Source organism: Onthophagus taurus, chromosome 3, assembly GCF_036711975.1.
Source record: "Onthophagus taurus isolate NC chromosome 3, IU_Otau_3.0, whole genome shotgun sequence".
Lineage (NCBI taxonomy): Eukaryota > Metazoa > Arthropoda > Insecta > Coleoptera > Scarabaeidae > Onthophagus > Onthophagus taurus.
The window spans coordinates 7,284,608-7,300,440 of NC_091968.1; the positions used below are offsets into that span (position 1 = coordinate 7,284,608).

A 15,833-nucleotide genomic window follows, 5' to 3' on the forward strand; every position below is an offset into this window, starting at 1 on the left:
CTTAACCTCAATATTCACAAAGTTGACTTTAAAAAATCGTATCACCGAGATTTTTAGGAATGAAGAAAATATTTTTGGTACCATAAAACTAGATTAAATTTGCAATAAAATGGTTTTTAAATCATCTTGATATCTCAATTATTTCTTGAGATATAATGTTTTCAAATTGCGTATTTGTAATCATAACATGGTTATGCAGAAATTAAAAAAAATATCGCGATATCTAAACTTGTAGGAATAAAGAAATAATCTTTAACTCATCAAATACTAATTAAATTTGCTTCAAAACGGTTTTTATTTCATGATGATATCTTAATGCGATCTTGAGATATCACGTTATAAATTATATTTTTATCGCTTAACCTCAATAACCACAAAGTTGACTTTAAAAAGTCGTATCAACGAGATTTTTGGGAATGAAGAAAATATTTTTGGTACAATAAAACTAGATTAAATTTGCAATAAAATGGTTTTTAAATTATCTTGATATCTCAATTATTTCTTGAGATATAATGTTTTCAAATTTCGTATTTGTAATCATAACACGGTTATGCAGAAATTAAAAAAAAATATCTTGATATCTAAACTTGTAGGAATAAAGCAATAATTTTTAACTCATCAAATACTAATTAAATTTGCTTCAAAATGGTTTTTATTTCATGATGATGGCCTTAATGCGACCTTGAGATATCACGTTGTAAATTATATTTTTACCACTTAACCTCAATAACCACAAAGTTGACTTTAAAAAATCTGTTCGCCGAGATTTATGGGAATAAAGAAAATATTTTTGGTGTGTTGAAACTAGATTAAATTTGCTACAAAATGGTTTTTAAATCATCTTGATATCTCAATTATTTCTTGAGATATAATCTTTTAAAATTTATATCGTTGTAGCCATTATTTTTTCCCATTTTATTCATCAAATATAATAAAATACTGTTTATTGTTTTGTACTTTTTATTCAAATGGATTTTATTGTTTTTTAATGATTCTATCGGTTTCGGTCTTCTACAAAACGTATAATAGTCCTTAATAATAGTGACATTAATCTATATAAATATAAAAAACCTAACAGACAAGATAAGATTCAACATGATAAGTACTACTGTGGATATATATGTGTCCACAATATAATAATATAATATATTTTAATAAATGATGAAGAAAGAAGATGAAGAAATGACTGATCGATTGATTATAATTTGATTAATAATAATTTTATATAAACAATAATAATTTTATATGGAAACGTGGTTTTGTTTGTACATGTCGTGTGCACAGCATGCTACAACTACAATAGACTTTTTTAAATAAGCTGACGTAAGTTTTCAGAACATAACATATAATTTATTAACAATTTCACTATTTATAATTTTATAGTTTAACTTTAAGTTCATATAATTAAATGAAACGTATTGTATTTCATAATAGGTAATTCAAAGGTCCTGAAGATGGTTTTGTAGAAGACCGAAACCGGTAGAATTAAAAAACAATAAATCCATTTTAATAAAAGGTACAAAACAATAAACAGTATTTTATTATATTTTTAAAATTTAGTACTTGTAATCACAACATAATTATGCAGAAATTAGAAAAAAATATCGTGATGTCTAAACTTGTAGGAATAAAGAAATAATTTTTAACTCATCAAATACTAATTAAATTTGCTTCAAAACGATTTTTATTTCATGATGATATCTTATTGCGATCTTGAGATATCGCATTGTAAATTATATTTTTATCGATTAACCTCAATAACCAATGGGTTGACTTTCAAAAATCTTTTCACCGAGATTTATGGGAACGAAGAAAATATTTTTGGTGTGTTGAAACTAAATTAAATTTGCAATAAAATGGTTTTTAAATCATCTTGATATCTCAATCACTTCTTGAGATATAATCTTTTCAAATTTCGTGTTTAAAATGTACCTTTTAATTTACACATAGTATCGATTTATTTTACGGAGAGAATTTTGAAGTGTTTAAAAAGAGCTAATTGATGAACAGCTATCGATTGTAATTAACCTGCGAATAGTAAATTGGGTTATTTTGAAATTTCCAAATTAATTTCCACAACACACATACCGTGTGCCACAACAATTTTCCAACATTATTATTAAACTTGACCAGCTAATAAATTTTGTTCACTAACATTAACTAAACTAAATTCTAAATTTGTCCTTATTCTATTATCATTCCTGTTTTAGAAGAGTCTTAATCGAAAACGTGTCAAATTGAAACCGAAATAATCGAACCTGAGGTGTTTATTAGACGAGTTTCTCGCGTGTTTAAATCGCGCAAATAGAGCCTTTACCAATATCGAAAGTAACTAGTTGTCCTACTTTTCAAAAACGGTTTAATAAACGACGAGAATGCGAGTGGTATAAAAGCTTCGATTGCATTTGGACACGGAACAGTATTAATTGGATATTGACGAATTCGAGCTCGTCTCTAAAAATGGAATTCTTGTCAAAAAATCAAATATGACACAACAATACGACCACAATGATGAGAAAGAAGCTTAAAGTACACATTATAGAGAGGATGGAAGGTTAAACACCTGTACTGGGTTCCATGTTTTTCAGTTTAAAGCGGAGACAACGTTTGGGACCTTTACTCCAGGTCCCGGAACAAATAAAACTTTACCCGGAAGTGACGGGACTAAGTTTCTCTACTTGTGCTTCCGGTCGCGCTTTCTACGGATTTATTTATGTTCGTGTGGTTACAATCTGGTTCTTTTTAGATGTGTGTGTGTGTGGTTTCATCGATTTGGAATGTCTCTTTTAGAATAAAGATGGAAAAGTTTTTGATAAAAATGTTTAAAAAAAATTTCGAATAAAAGTTTTTAAATATTTTTCTTCGTGGAATTTGATATTTATTAAAAAATTTCGTTTTTAGATTAAATTTTTTAATAAACACTTTTTTGGTGGAGGCGCCGGGATTTTTTATTTTTAATTACAATCACATTATTTTTAACAATAATTATTTAATTCTTAGATAAAGTTTCATTAAAAAAAGCATCACCAACATCGATATCGTTCAATTGTAACTCAATAATACCATATTTTAACGCCTCCAAATACGCAGCGTAACTTTCTCGAACATCACTAAGCTTATTACTAACACTAAAATAAACACAAGTGGGAATTTTCATTTCTGAACAAGCCCAATCAATTGAACTACCACTAAATTTCTCCTTCATAATCTCACTTAAACTCCCGAATTTTTCGTTTTTCATTATTGAATGATCCCGAAGCGCATTAAACATGATTTTAGCTATTTTTTCTGAGCCGTGCTTTTCTTCTTTATACGCAAATGGATACGCTATAAACCCCTCCTCTTTTGAATGTAAAGTTACGTAAAGTTTAACATCGCCAAGTTTTTCTATATAATTTTTAATGTTTAAGCTTTCTTTTTCGGAGAAATATCTCAAACCTTGATATTTATCGCATGTTGTAAACTTGGGTGGGCCTTCAACTTTAAAATTCATTGCTATGTTTACACCCGGGCAATGAATATCACCTTTTAGGTTGGTATTAAAAGTTTTATTCTAAAAATGTTTAAATTAATTTTTAATTTTAACGAGTAATACTTGTTTTCATTACATTTTCGGCTTCTTCGTATCCGTCTGGATTTACTAAAGGAACAAAGACGACTCTTAACCACAACAACAATGAAATATGAGTTGTTAGAAAATTCTTTAAAAGATATAGGGCTAAATTAACCGATTCCCATTCGTTTCCGTTTTGCCCAGCGTCGATAAAGATCGTTCCGCCTCGATAATCACTGTGTTCAATTTCAAAGGAGTAGATTTTTCTTCTCAAATAAGATCTTCCGATTACTTTTAATGATGTCGTTCTGGGATGAAGAGCGTGGAGGTTTCGTAGAAAACCATAATAAACCTAATATTTTTATTAATAATTTTGAAAAGAATTTATTTCAAGACTTACATCTTCAAGATCTGGTCTCTCCTCAAAATTACTTCTTGTCTGTAAACTAATTTATTAAATAATTCAAATAATAAAAGGGATTAAAATTAAAACAAAGAATTTTACGTTAATTTCCCAAAATTTTCAACGAGTTGGAGTTTTATTCCTTTATGATCTTCGGCGTAATCCATCCGAATCAAGTGTAATTGGTAAAATAGTAACAAGGATGCAATTAACATTTCCTTTCTAAGATACTGACTTTGACGTAAAATTAAAAAGTACTTATACATATAAATAAAATACTTAGTTTTTGTAAAAAACGCCTACGTTGATCATTTTAAAAGGAAGATAAAATGTTACTCTTTGTTTTCGATTAAAACTTATTATTCTACCAGAAAAAGTCTTAAAGTACCAAAAAAATTATTTTAATGAAAAATAAAACTTTACCTTGTAAAAGTAATTTAAGTAACATTTCCGTGTACTTTTTGGGATGGTGTTCACTAATAATGAAACTTAAAGAAACATTTTAACATAAATCAGGTAGCAACACAATTTCTAAATCGAAATGCAAGAATAACATTTTTTCATACCAACCTTCGTGATTGACATATTTGCCGTGGAAGTTTTAGATTTAGCAAAAACGCCGACATTGATAGATTTAAAAGGGAACATCTCAAAAATGAAGCTATATAGGATTAAATGCTAATCTTTATTTTGGATTTTAAATATGTTTTTCTACCAAAAAAACGTTTTAAAGGTTCATGTAAAATCGTCTCAATGCTGCTCGATGATAAAAAAATTTAAAGAAAAACTGCAACATTAGTCCTGTAAGAAAATGATTTCTAAATCGAAATAGAAGAATAATATTTTTTCATATATATCTTTGGTCTCGAGATATTTACCTTGAAAGTTGTGGATTTAGCAAAAAAACGTCAACATTTATTGGTTAAAACGGTTATATCTCAAGAACGACAGCCAGTAAGGTAAAATGCTATTGTTTATTTTCAAATTTAAAGTCGAAATAAAAGAATAATATATTTTCATATCAACCTTGGTTCTAGAGATATTTGCCTTAAAAATAGATTTTGCAAAAAACGCCAAAATTGAATGATTTAAAGGGCTTAAAGAACTAAAGGTAATACGATAAAATACTACTCTATACTTTCGACTTTAAATTTATTTTTCTATTAGAGAGACATCTTAAAATTACAAAAAAATATGTTATTTGAGTAGGAGACGAAGAAATGGTATATTATTTCAAAGTACGGACATTTTATTTCTTTTTTGGGATGGTGCTCAAAACCAACCAACTTTAAAGAAAAACGTGGACATTAATCATGTAGAAAAATGATTTTTAAATCGAAATAGAAAAATAACATTTTGTCATATCAATCCTCGTTCTTGAAATATTTGTCTTGAAAGTTATAGATTTAGCAAAAATCCCAACCTTGAACTATTAAAATGGCTATATCTCAAGAACTAAAGCCAACACGATAAAATATTACTCTTTACTTTTAACTTTAAATTTATTTTTCTATTAGAAAGCCATCTTAAAATTACAAAAACATATTTTATTTGAGTAGGAGACGAAGAAATACTATATTATTTCAAAGAACGGAGTTTTTATTCTTTTTTGGGATGGTGTTCAATACCAACCAACTTTAAAAAAAAACGTCAACATTAATCATGTAGAAAAATGATTTTTAAATCGAAATAGAAGAATAATATTTTTTCGTATCAACCTTGGTTCTTGAGATATTTGCCTTGAAAATTTTAGATTTAACAAAAAACACCAACATTGAATGATTAATAGGGCCATATCTCAAGGACTAAAGCCAATACGATAAAATACTACTCTTTACTTTCGACTTTAAATTTATTTTTCTATTAGAAAAACATATTAAGGTTACAATGAAATATTTTATTTGAGTAGCAGACGAAGAAATAGCATATTATCGCAAAGAACGGACTTCTGATTTTTTTTGGGATGGTGCTCAACACCAACCAACTTTAAAGAAAAATGTCAACTTTAATCATGTAGAAAAATAATTTGTAAACCGAAATAGAAGAATAATATTTTTTTGTATCAATCTTCGTTCTTGAGATATTTGTCTTGAAAGTTATAGATTTAGCAAAAATCCCAACATTGAACTATTAAAAATGCCATATCTCAAGAACTGAAGCCAATACGATAAGATACTTCTCTTTACTTTCGACTTTAAATTTATTTTTCTACTAGGAAAACATCTTGAAACTGCACAAAAATATTTTATTTGAGTAGGAGACGAAGAAATAGCATATTATCTCAAAGTACGGACTTTTCATTCTTTTTTGGGATGGTATTCAATACCAACCAACTTAAAAAAAAACGTCAACATTAATCATGTAGAAAAATGATTTTTAAATCGAAATAGAGGAATAATGTTTTTTCGTATCAACCTTGGTTCTTGAGATATTTGCCTTGAAAATTTTAGATTTAACAAAAAACGCCAACATTGAATGATTAATAGGGCCATATCTCAAGGACTAAAGCCAATACGATAAAATACCACTCTTTACTTTCGGCTTTAAATTTATTTTTCTATTAGAAAAACATATTAAGGTTACATTGAAATATTTTATTTGAGTAGGACACGAAGAAATAGCATATTATCGCAAAGAACGGATTTCTGATTTTTTTTGGGATGGTGCTCAACACCAACCAACTTTAAAGAAAAACGTCAACTTTAATTATGTAGAAAAATAATTTTTAAACCGAAATAGAAGAATAATATTTTTTTGTATCAATCTTCGTTCTTGAGATATTTGTCTTAAAAGTTATAGATTTAGCAAAAATCCCAACATTGAACTATTAAAAGGGCCATATCTCAAGAACTGAAGCCAATACGATAAAATACTACTCTTTCCCTTCGACTTTAAACTTATTTTTTTATTAGAAAAATATATCAAAATTACAAGAAAATATTTTGTTTGAGTAGGAGACGCAAAAATAGCATATTATCTCAAAGAACGGATGTTTTCGAAAGAAAAACGTCGACATTATTCATGTAGAAAAATGATTTTTAAATCGAAATAGAAGAATAATATTTTTTATATCAATTTTCGTTCTTGAGATATTTGTCTTGAAAGTTTAGATTTAGCAAAACTCCCAATATTGAACTACTAGAATGGCTATATCTCAAGAACTGAAGCCAATAGGATAAAATACCACCCTTTACTTTCGATTTTAAATTCATTTTTCTATTAGAAAAACATAATACAATTACAAAAAAGATATTTTATTTGAGTAGGAGACGAAGAAATAGCATATTATCTCAAAGTACGGACTTTTTATTCCTTTTTTGGGATGGTACTCAATACCAACTAACTTTAAACACAAACGTCAACATTAATCACGTAGAAAAATGATTTTTAAATCGAAATAGAAGAATAATATTTTTTCATATCAACCTTCGTTCTTGAGATATTTACCTTTAAAGTTATAGATTTAGCAAAAATCGTCTACATTAATTAATTTAAAGAGGGAATATCTCGAAGACATAAGCTAATAAATAAATTACTATTCTTTATCTTCGATTTAAAATATATTTATCTTCAAGAAAAACGTTTCAATGCTTTAGGAAAAGTAATCTCAATGAAGTTGAGAAGCTTTTTCGCTTGATGTCAAATTGAAATCAATAAGAGAAAATGAATCAATTAGATATGTTCTCAAAAGAGGCATTATTTCTTACTCCAGGTATGTGGTTACATAAAATATATCTTTCTTTATCGCAATTTCATTGAAACTTTACATCGCAGTCTTTGTCATGATCATAAAGGCTTATACTACAACGTTCGAATAATTTATTTTAGTTGAAAGGGTGAGTTTGTATGAAAAACCCGGTATGTGATTATATAAAGTACCACAATTTGATTGAAACGTTGCATCCGAACATTTTTCACAATTATAGAGACACGTATGTATGTACAAGATATTTAAATATTAACGTCAATGTCAAAGAAAAAAAATGATACTTAAATCAACATTTCTTTATTACCTCTTAATGGAAGTTTGCGGGCAACCAAATCGATGGACAACTCCGTAATGATTTCATTAACATTTTTAAGTTAACTATTAATTTATATTTTTAGCCCTAAAGCAATCCATTACACGAAACAAATAAGTTTAAATGATGTATATAAAAGTTATATTAAAGAAATCGAAGGATTGAATCCAAAAACCACAGAAGTTAAATCAATAGGAAATTCTTTCTTGGGAAAGCCGATTTCAGCAATCGAAATTCGACACAGTACTTATTATGCTGGAACCGTTTTAATCGACGCTGGACAAAATGGAAACGAATGGCAATCAGTTAATATGGCCCTTTACTTTCTCCGAGAAATTTTAGTGAAAGAAACTGGTCTTTTGGTGTGGATAAAAATAGTTGTTATTCCTTTAGTAAATCCGGATGGTTATGAAATAGCTGAAAATGTAAATTTAAACAAAAATTAAATAATTTTATTTTAATTAAGTAATTCTTTTTAGGATGCGAACTATTCAACTAACGTGAACGGTGATGATCGTTGTCCCGGAGTAAATATTGCAATGAATTTTGATGTTGGTCCGCAACCAATCTTTTCCGATTGTAATTCTTATCAAGGAAAAAAATATTCTTCTGAACCCGAAACGATTAATTTAAAAAATTATATTAAAAAATTAGGCGACGTAAAATTATACATCACTTTGCACTCGAATCATGAAGCTTTCATAGGAATTCCTTTCGCTAAAAATAACGCAAAACATTCTTCGGCGAAGATGAGTGGAAACATCCACAAAGCTGTAACAGATAAATTAAAAGACGTCGAGGTTAAAACAGGAAGTTTATCGGAAATATTTTCGAAAGAATTCGGAGGAAGTGCTTTAGATTGGGTTTGTGCAATTGCAAACGTTGATAATTGTATTTATATGAGTTTAAGTAATTCTCAAGGAAACCTTGAAAATCAACTTGAAGCATTTTTCCATGGAATTAAATACGCAATTATTCAATATCATTTAACTGATACAGCGGTAGCGATGGCTTTTTCCTTAGAATGTATGCACCATAAAAATGTGAGATCTCAAGGAAATTATTTAAAATTAAAAATAATTTTAATTTATTGTATTATTTTGATGTTGAAAAGTTTTTGAATACTACTCTTTACTTTCGACTTTAAATTTATTTTTCTATTAGAAAAACATATTAAGGTTACAATAAAAATATTTTGTTTGAGTAGGAGACGGAAAAATAGCATATTATCTAAAAAAGTTGACTTTTTATCCCTTTTTTAGGGTGGTGCACAATACCAACCAACTTTAAAGAAAAACGTCGACTTTAATCATGTAGAAAAATGAATTTTAAATCGAAATAGAAGAATGATGTTTTGTCATATCAACCTTCGTTCTTGAGATATTGGCCTTGAAAATTTTAGATTTAGCAAAAAAAGGCAACATTGAATGATTAAATGGGCCATATCTCAAGAACTGAATACAATACGATAAAATACTTCTCTTTACTTTCGACATTAATTTTATTTTTCTACTAGGAAAACATCTTAAAACTACAAAAAAATATTTTATTTGAATAGGAAACAAAGAAATAGCATATTATCTCAATGAACGGACTTTTAATTCATTTTTGGGATGGTGCTCAATACCAACCAACTCTAAAGAAAAATGTCGACATTAATCATGTAAATAAAATAGTTTTAAATCGAAATAGAAGAATAATATTTTGTCATATCAACCTTCGTTCTTGAGATATTTGCCTTGAGACTTCTAGATTTAGCAAAAACCCCAACATTGAATGATTAAAAGGGCCAGTTAGAATTTCTTAGTGAAACTGTCAAATTTTTTACTTATAACCAAAGTATACATATGCAATTAAGTGTGGTGTATGCGATTTTAATTGAGTTCGTGTAAAATTCGCCGCGAAATCAGTATAAATCTCTGAAAATCAACGAATATTTTATCTTGTTAACCAAGTGCTCATTGTTGGTGGACCGGTTTTTCCCTCGCTGTAAGTGTCTCGTTTTTCAAAATGCTGAACTTAAATGACCTCGAGAAGTTTTCGGATAACGTAAACAAAACTTTGGCGCAATTTCAAAATAAAATTGATGAAATTGTGTTGACATCAAAGTTTAGCACCCAACCCTCTAACCCTTTGGATGTAATTAGTGCTGAATTCAACAAATTTAAGTTGTTTGTACAAAATCATATAGAAGGTATGCGGAAAATGGTTGAGAATAATGCGAAAGAGATTGTCTTGTGTCCCATGGAATCGAAGAGGGTGAGGAAATAGAGAAAACGGATGCGTTAGAAAGGAAGGTTTTGGGTGTTATGGCTTCTCTAAACGTTGCTGATTTTTCCCCAAGTATCGACATGATAGATAGATGCCATCGTTTGGGAAAGCGGGTTAAAGTTGGGAACACCAATCGAGCAGTGATAGTAAAATTTACGTCGTATAGACATAGGCAGGTTATTTGGTCCAATAAGAAGAATTTAAAAAATTCAAAGAAGTTGATAACAGAATCCTTGTCAAGTAAAAGATTGGAGGTTTTCAAGAATGCCAGGGAGTGTTTTGGAAATAATAACGTTTGGACGTCTGATGGACGAATTATTGTAAAAAATGGAAAAAATTTTCATACCATCCTATTCCAGAGCGACTTTGAGGAGCTCAAGAACAAGATAGGGGTTCCAACTGTGGTGGAGGAAAAAAAAAATGTACGACCACGAAAGCATAAAAAGTAATAGCTAAGTATTTATTTTTGTGTTGTTATAATGGACTGAATTTTGTTTAGTATGGTTATTCGAGTGGTTTTTTTTTTTCTTTTTGCGCTGTTTTTTTTTGCGATAGATTTGTATTTGAATAGCAATCTTTATTTACAAGTGCAACTGCTGCTAATATTTCTCCTCATTAAGTGAATTCACTTGCCTTTTGATTTAATTTTTTTCCCAGTTTTATTCTTTTTATCTTTTACTGTTTAAAAATAATATAAAGTAGTTATTCCATAACGAACCCCCTTTCAGTTTCGTAAATGTATTTACCTTGAAAATCTTCTGTTTTTCTCTAAATGTTTATGCTTATTTTTAAGTGTTAATGAAGATAGGCCATTTGAATACACGCTCGCTTCCAGCTCACTTTGCTGCCGTTAAAAATATTATACAAACAGAATCGTACGATATTTTCGCCATGTCGGAGACATGGATCTACCCTAACTCGGATCATGATGCTTACACTATTCCTAACTACCGTCATTTGTTTGTTGGGCGCTCAGCCTCTGATCCTCCTGGTCGTGGGGGCGGTATTGGGATTTATGTAAAGTCTCTTTACAATTTGAATGTCATTTTTAGCGAAGTTTTTCCTTTCATAGAACATTTGTGGATTGAGGTGAGTGGAGGCGAGTTTTTTCTGACGGTTGGTGTTATATATAGACCAAATGTTGATTTTTCCCAATTTTTAACTAGTTTTGAGGATGCCCTATCGCATCTGGTTCTACGATCCGAGGAATGGTGTGCTTAGGTGATTTCAATATTGATGCTTTTGGTGTGACGGGAGCTTACAGTGGTCGATTACTACCGGCTATTGAGTCATACAATCTGACTCAAATTATTTCATCAGCAACTCGAGTTACAGATACGTCAGCTACACTCATTGATTATGTTATTGTCGATGCAGATGCACCCGTAAACGATTCGGCGGTTATTCCGGTGCATGACATAGCTGACCATTCCTTAGTTTACGTGAACTTAAATTTATCAGGTGTGAAGGCATTGCCTAAAATATTACACTACAGGGATTTTAATAGTTTCAGTTTAGAATTGTTTTCAAGAGATTTAGTAGCAATACCCTGGCAAAATATTGTCAAACTTAACAATATTAACGATAAGGTAAATTTCTTAAACTTTTTTATATTGACTCTCTTTGATGTCCACGCTCCAACACGCATTATTACAACTAGAAAAACTTTTCGCCCTTGAATCACCGACAATATAAAACTGTTGATGAAACTTAGGAATGATGCGTACACTAAATTTAAGAAAACAAGAAATCCGGAAAATTTCAAATACTACAGAGAAGAGGGCGTATCTGTCACATATGTTAGATAGTAAAAATTCTCGTGAACTTTGGCAGAGTTTCCGGTCGATGGGTATTGTTAGTGTCAGGCAACGGACAATTCCTGAATCTATAGGCAACGCCGATCAAGTTAATGAGTTTTTCCTCGATGCACAGATCAGTGTGTTGGGTGACGCCAATTTAATTCGGCATTATCAATCTAATATCTTCCCTGGTGTCATCGAATCACTGTCCTTTTCTCTCGCTTCGGAAGAGGAAATATTGGATATTCTTTGTAACATTAAGACAACTACAGTTGGAGTTGACGGTATTAGTGTTAAAATGTTGAATATGTGTTGTCCAACAATTATACCGTATATATGTCATATTGTGAACTATTGCCTTGAATTGTCTGTGTTTCCTGACCTTTGGAAGATTGCTCAAGTCACGCCAATTCCAAAAATATCCAGCCCTCGGGAACTTAAAGATCTCCGCCCCATAAGTATTTTGCCTATATTGTCCAAGATTCTGGAAAAAGTGGTTGCTACTAGACTTACCCAGCATCTAAATAAATTTAATATTCTACCAGTCCGTCAGTCTGGTTTTCGTTCAAGACACAGTTGTACGACAGCCCTTCTCGATGTCACGGATGATATTTTCCATGCAATTGACCAAAAAAGCGCCACGATCCTGATTCTCTTGGACTTCTCTAAGGCCTTTGATACCATTCACCACCCCACTCTCTTAGCAATACTCCACCATATTGGCCTTTCGGAGGGTGCCATAAAGTTTTTTAATAGTTACCTCCTGAATCGGTCACAAACTGTTAAGCTTCATGGAAAGGAATCTTCAGCAGCAGTGGTGTCCTCAGGCGTGCCGCAGGGTTCAATTCTTGGCCCTCTGCTCTATCTAATTTATACGGCTGCTTTACCAAAAGTACTAGACTATTGCACTGCTCACATGTATGCTGACGATACTCAGGTCTATTACTCATTCAATGAGAATAACATTGACAAGGCTGAAAGAGCTATCAATTCTGATTTAGACAAATTGGCCCACGAAGCTTCAAATCATTGTTTGATTATTAATCCGTCTAAATCAGCAGTTATGGTATTTGGGAGTGGTGGTGTAGTGAACAGGGTCAAGGGGTCTCTGAGTGTCGGAGTGGGTGGTGTTAAATTGAATTTTACGGACGAGTGCTGTAATTTGGGTATACGTCTTGATACCGCACTCCGATTCCGTGGACATGTTTCTTCACTAATTCGTAGAGCCTACGTGACGCTTAAATTATTGTACAGTAACAGGAGCTTACTTAACCAACGTTTGAAAATCCAATTATGTGAAGCTCTTGTTCTGTCCATATTCAATTACGGAGATGCTTTATATCATCCATGCTTAGACTCTGTAACCAAAGTGCGTATCCAAAGAGTGCAGAACTCATGTCTGAGGTTTATATATGGTATTAAAAGACGGGAAAACATATCACACACTCTGAATTGGGCAAATTGGTTGAATATGACGCGTCGTAGAATCCTTCACAGTGCTTGCTTCTTTCACAGAATTATTATGTATAAATGTCCACCATATTTAGCCAATAGAATCAGGTATCGCAGTGACGTGCACAATATTAATATACGACATCGGCACATGTTATGCATACCACGCCATGAACTTCAAATCTTTAAAAGATCTTACTCTTATAATGTAACTACTATTATGAATAGCCTTCCTGATTCAGTCAAGCAGCTGAGTGAGCGAAGTTTCAAGTCATATTATAAAAAAATTCTTTTGATTGAGCAGAACAGCATTTAAATTTAAATTTTAAATTTAAGTTCTTATTAAGAGGTAATATTCACTTTTTACATTTCTGAATTGTATGACCTAACAGGGCAGGGGGAGATTGTTCGCGGCAGCTTGTTCAACCTTTTCTTCATTTTGCTATGTTTTTGTTCTTTAATTTTGTTGTATTTTTTTTATTATTCCTTATTATTGTTATTTTTCATTGCTAACTAATTTAGGTGCTTACTTCTGTTAATATAGTTTTTTATATATATATAGTTAGTGCTATCTTGTTTGAAACCAATTTATTTATTATTTCCATTATAAAAGGGCCGATGAAAAACAATAGCAGACAAGCTATGTCTGCATTGACTCGGCTCTTTTTGATGATGCGCTGTTATTAAGCCCGGTTTTGTTGATAATTTCAGAGTGTTTATTATCTTATTTACTTTTATGTATTATTTTTTGTATTTTTTTTTGTGGGCTTGTAAATTCTTTGTTGCATCATCAATAAACATATATATTATTATATTATCATTATATTATATCTCAAGAACTAAACCCAATACGATAAAATATTACTCTTTACTTTTGACTTTAAATTTATTTTTCTATTAGAAAAACATATTAAAATTACAAAAAAATATTTTGTTTGAGTAGGAGACGAAGAAATAGCATATTATCTCGAAGGACGCACTTTTTATTCTTTTTTGGGATGGTGCTCAATACCAACCAACTATAAAGAAAGGCGTCAACATTAATCATGTAGATAAAATAGTTTTAAATCGAAATAGAAGAATAATATTTTTTGTATCACCCTTGGTTCTTGAGATATTTGTCTTGAAAATTTTAGATTTAGCAAAAAACGCTGACATTGAATGATTAAAATGGCCATATCTCAAGAACTGAAGCCAATACGATAAAATACTTCTCTTTACTTTCGACTTTAAATTTATTTTTCTACTAGGAAAACATCTTAAAACTACAAAAAAATGTTTTATTTGAGTAAGAGACGAAGAAATAGCATATTATCGCACAGAACGGAGTTTCTATTCTTTTTTCGGATGGTGCTCATTCAATACCAACCAACTTTAAAGAAAAACGTCGACATTAATCATGTAGAAAAATGATTTTTAAATCGAAATAGAAGAATAATATTTTTTCGTATCACCCTTGGTTCTTGAAATATTTGCCTTGAAAATTTAAATTTTGTAAAAAAAGCCAACATTGAATGATTAAAAGGGCCATATTTCAACAACTAAAGCTAATGCGATAAAATGAGAAACGTAAGATCTAAAGCGGCCAAATCCACAATTTGTTATTTTCGGTTTTATTTTATTTTGGAGCTCTAGATGGCTCTCTGCCTGTTTTCCCTTTCTCATTTGTGTCCAAACAGACCATATCCCATGGAAATTGTTGCCTAAATTTTGATCTGACTTGCAAAATCGGCCAAATCCGCTGCTGTTTATGCATCAGAAGCGGCCAAATCCACCGCGCATGCGTTAAAGTATTTATGATGTTATGTTCGACAGTGTTGGTTGATAGTATCTTCTTAAGTATCTTATAGAAACGCTGAATTTTTATTCATTCCGGTTATTACATTGTGTAATATGGAAATTAACATTGAAGAAGAAACTGATAAACCACGGAAACGCCAAATACGATCAGTATCCTGGAAAGAAAACCGTCATAAAATAATGAGGTTTGTAATGGCAGTAAATTTTAAAGAGTATGTGCTCAAATAATTATTTGCAGATATTCAGCAGCTATTTCTCCGGAGATGCCTACCTGTGGGCATAATACAAAATCTTTCAGATGCTCAACAATCAGTAAAGAAATTATTTTGGATTTTCATAGACAATACTACATTACCCCGGAAATACTAAAACAAGATTCTTTTATACTAAAACATATTGAGGTGAATCTAATCAGACGAAGAACACCAGTCGACAACAGCAGGACAGGAAAATCGTTTTCCTTAACTTTTTCGATTTCGAATATTAAGGAAAAACTTCAAAGCATGTCTGCCGTCCAACATTTCTTAAAGTTG

At 30.7% G+C, this 15,833-nt stretch overlaps 2 protein-coding genes across 2 annotated transcripts; one reads left to right on the forward strand and one right to left on the reverse strand.

Annotated features, from left to right (window-relative positions):
• Positions 1-2,941: 2,941 nt before the first annotated feature.
• Positions 2,942-4,197, reverse strand: LOC111416209 (zinc carboxypeptidase A 1-like). Its single transcript, XM_023048174.2, has 4 exons — positions 4,059-4,197; positions 3,954-3,999; positions 3,609-3,905; positions 2,942-3,553 (listed from the first exon to the last, which is right to left on the reverse strand). Exons 1-4 carry the CDS (start codon positions 4,169-4,171, stop codon positions 2,990-2,992), a joined length of 1,020 nt encoding a protein of 339 aa, XP_022903942.2. The 5' UTR covers positions 4,172-4,197; the 3' UTR covers positions 2,942-2,989.
• A 3,674-nt stretch (positions 4,198-7,871) lies between these two features.
• On the forward strand, positions 7,872-9,099 carry LOC111416215 (carboxypeptidase B1-like). The gene is made up of 3 exons (XM_023048181.2): positions 7,872-8,013; positions 8,064-8,403; positions 8,458-9,099. The coding sequence occupies exons 1-3, from the start codon at positions 7,940-7,942 to the stop codon at positions 9,097-9,099; spliced, it is 1,056 nt and encodes a 351-aa protein (XP_022903949.2). The 5' UTR covers positions 7,872-7,939.
• Positions 9,100-15,833: the final 6,734 nt, after the last annotated feature.

Excerpts from the sequence above, each read along its gene's own strand:
- LOC111416209 (XM_023048174.2), bottom strand. The coding sequence starts at position 4,171 with ATGTTAATTGCATCCTTGTTACTATTTTACCAATTACACTTGATTCGG. Across the intron at positions 3,906-3,953 it reads AGAGACCAGATCTTGAAGAT|GTTTATTATGGTTTTCTACG; the intron begins GTAAGTCTTGAA and ends TAAAAATATTAG. Across the intron at positions 3,554-3,608 it reads GATACGAAGAAGCCGAAAAT|AATAAAACTTTTAATACCAA; the intron begins GTAATGAAAACA and ends AAACATTTTTAG.
- LOC111416215 (XM_023048181.2), top strand. The coding sequence starts at position 7,940 with ATGATACTTAAATCAACATTTCTTTATTACCTCTTAATGGAAGTTTGC. Across the intron at positions 8,014-8,063 it reads CCAAATCGATGGACAACTCC|CCCTAAAGCAATCCATTACA; the intron begins GTAATGATTTCA and ends TTATATTTTTAG. Across the intron at positions 8,404-8,457 it reads GTTATGAAATAGCTGAAAAT|GATGCGAACTATTCAACTAA; the intron begins GTAAATTTAAAC and ends AATTCTTTTTAG.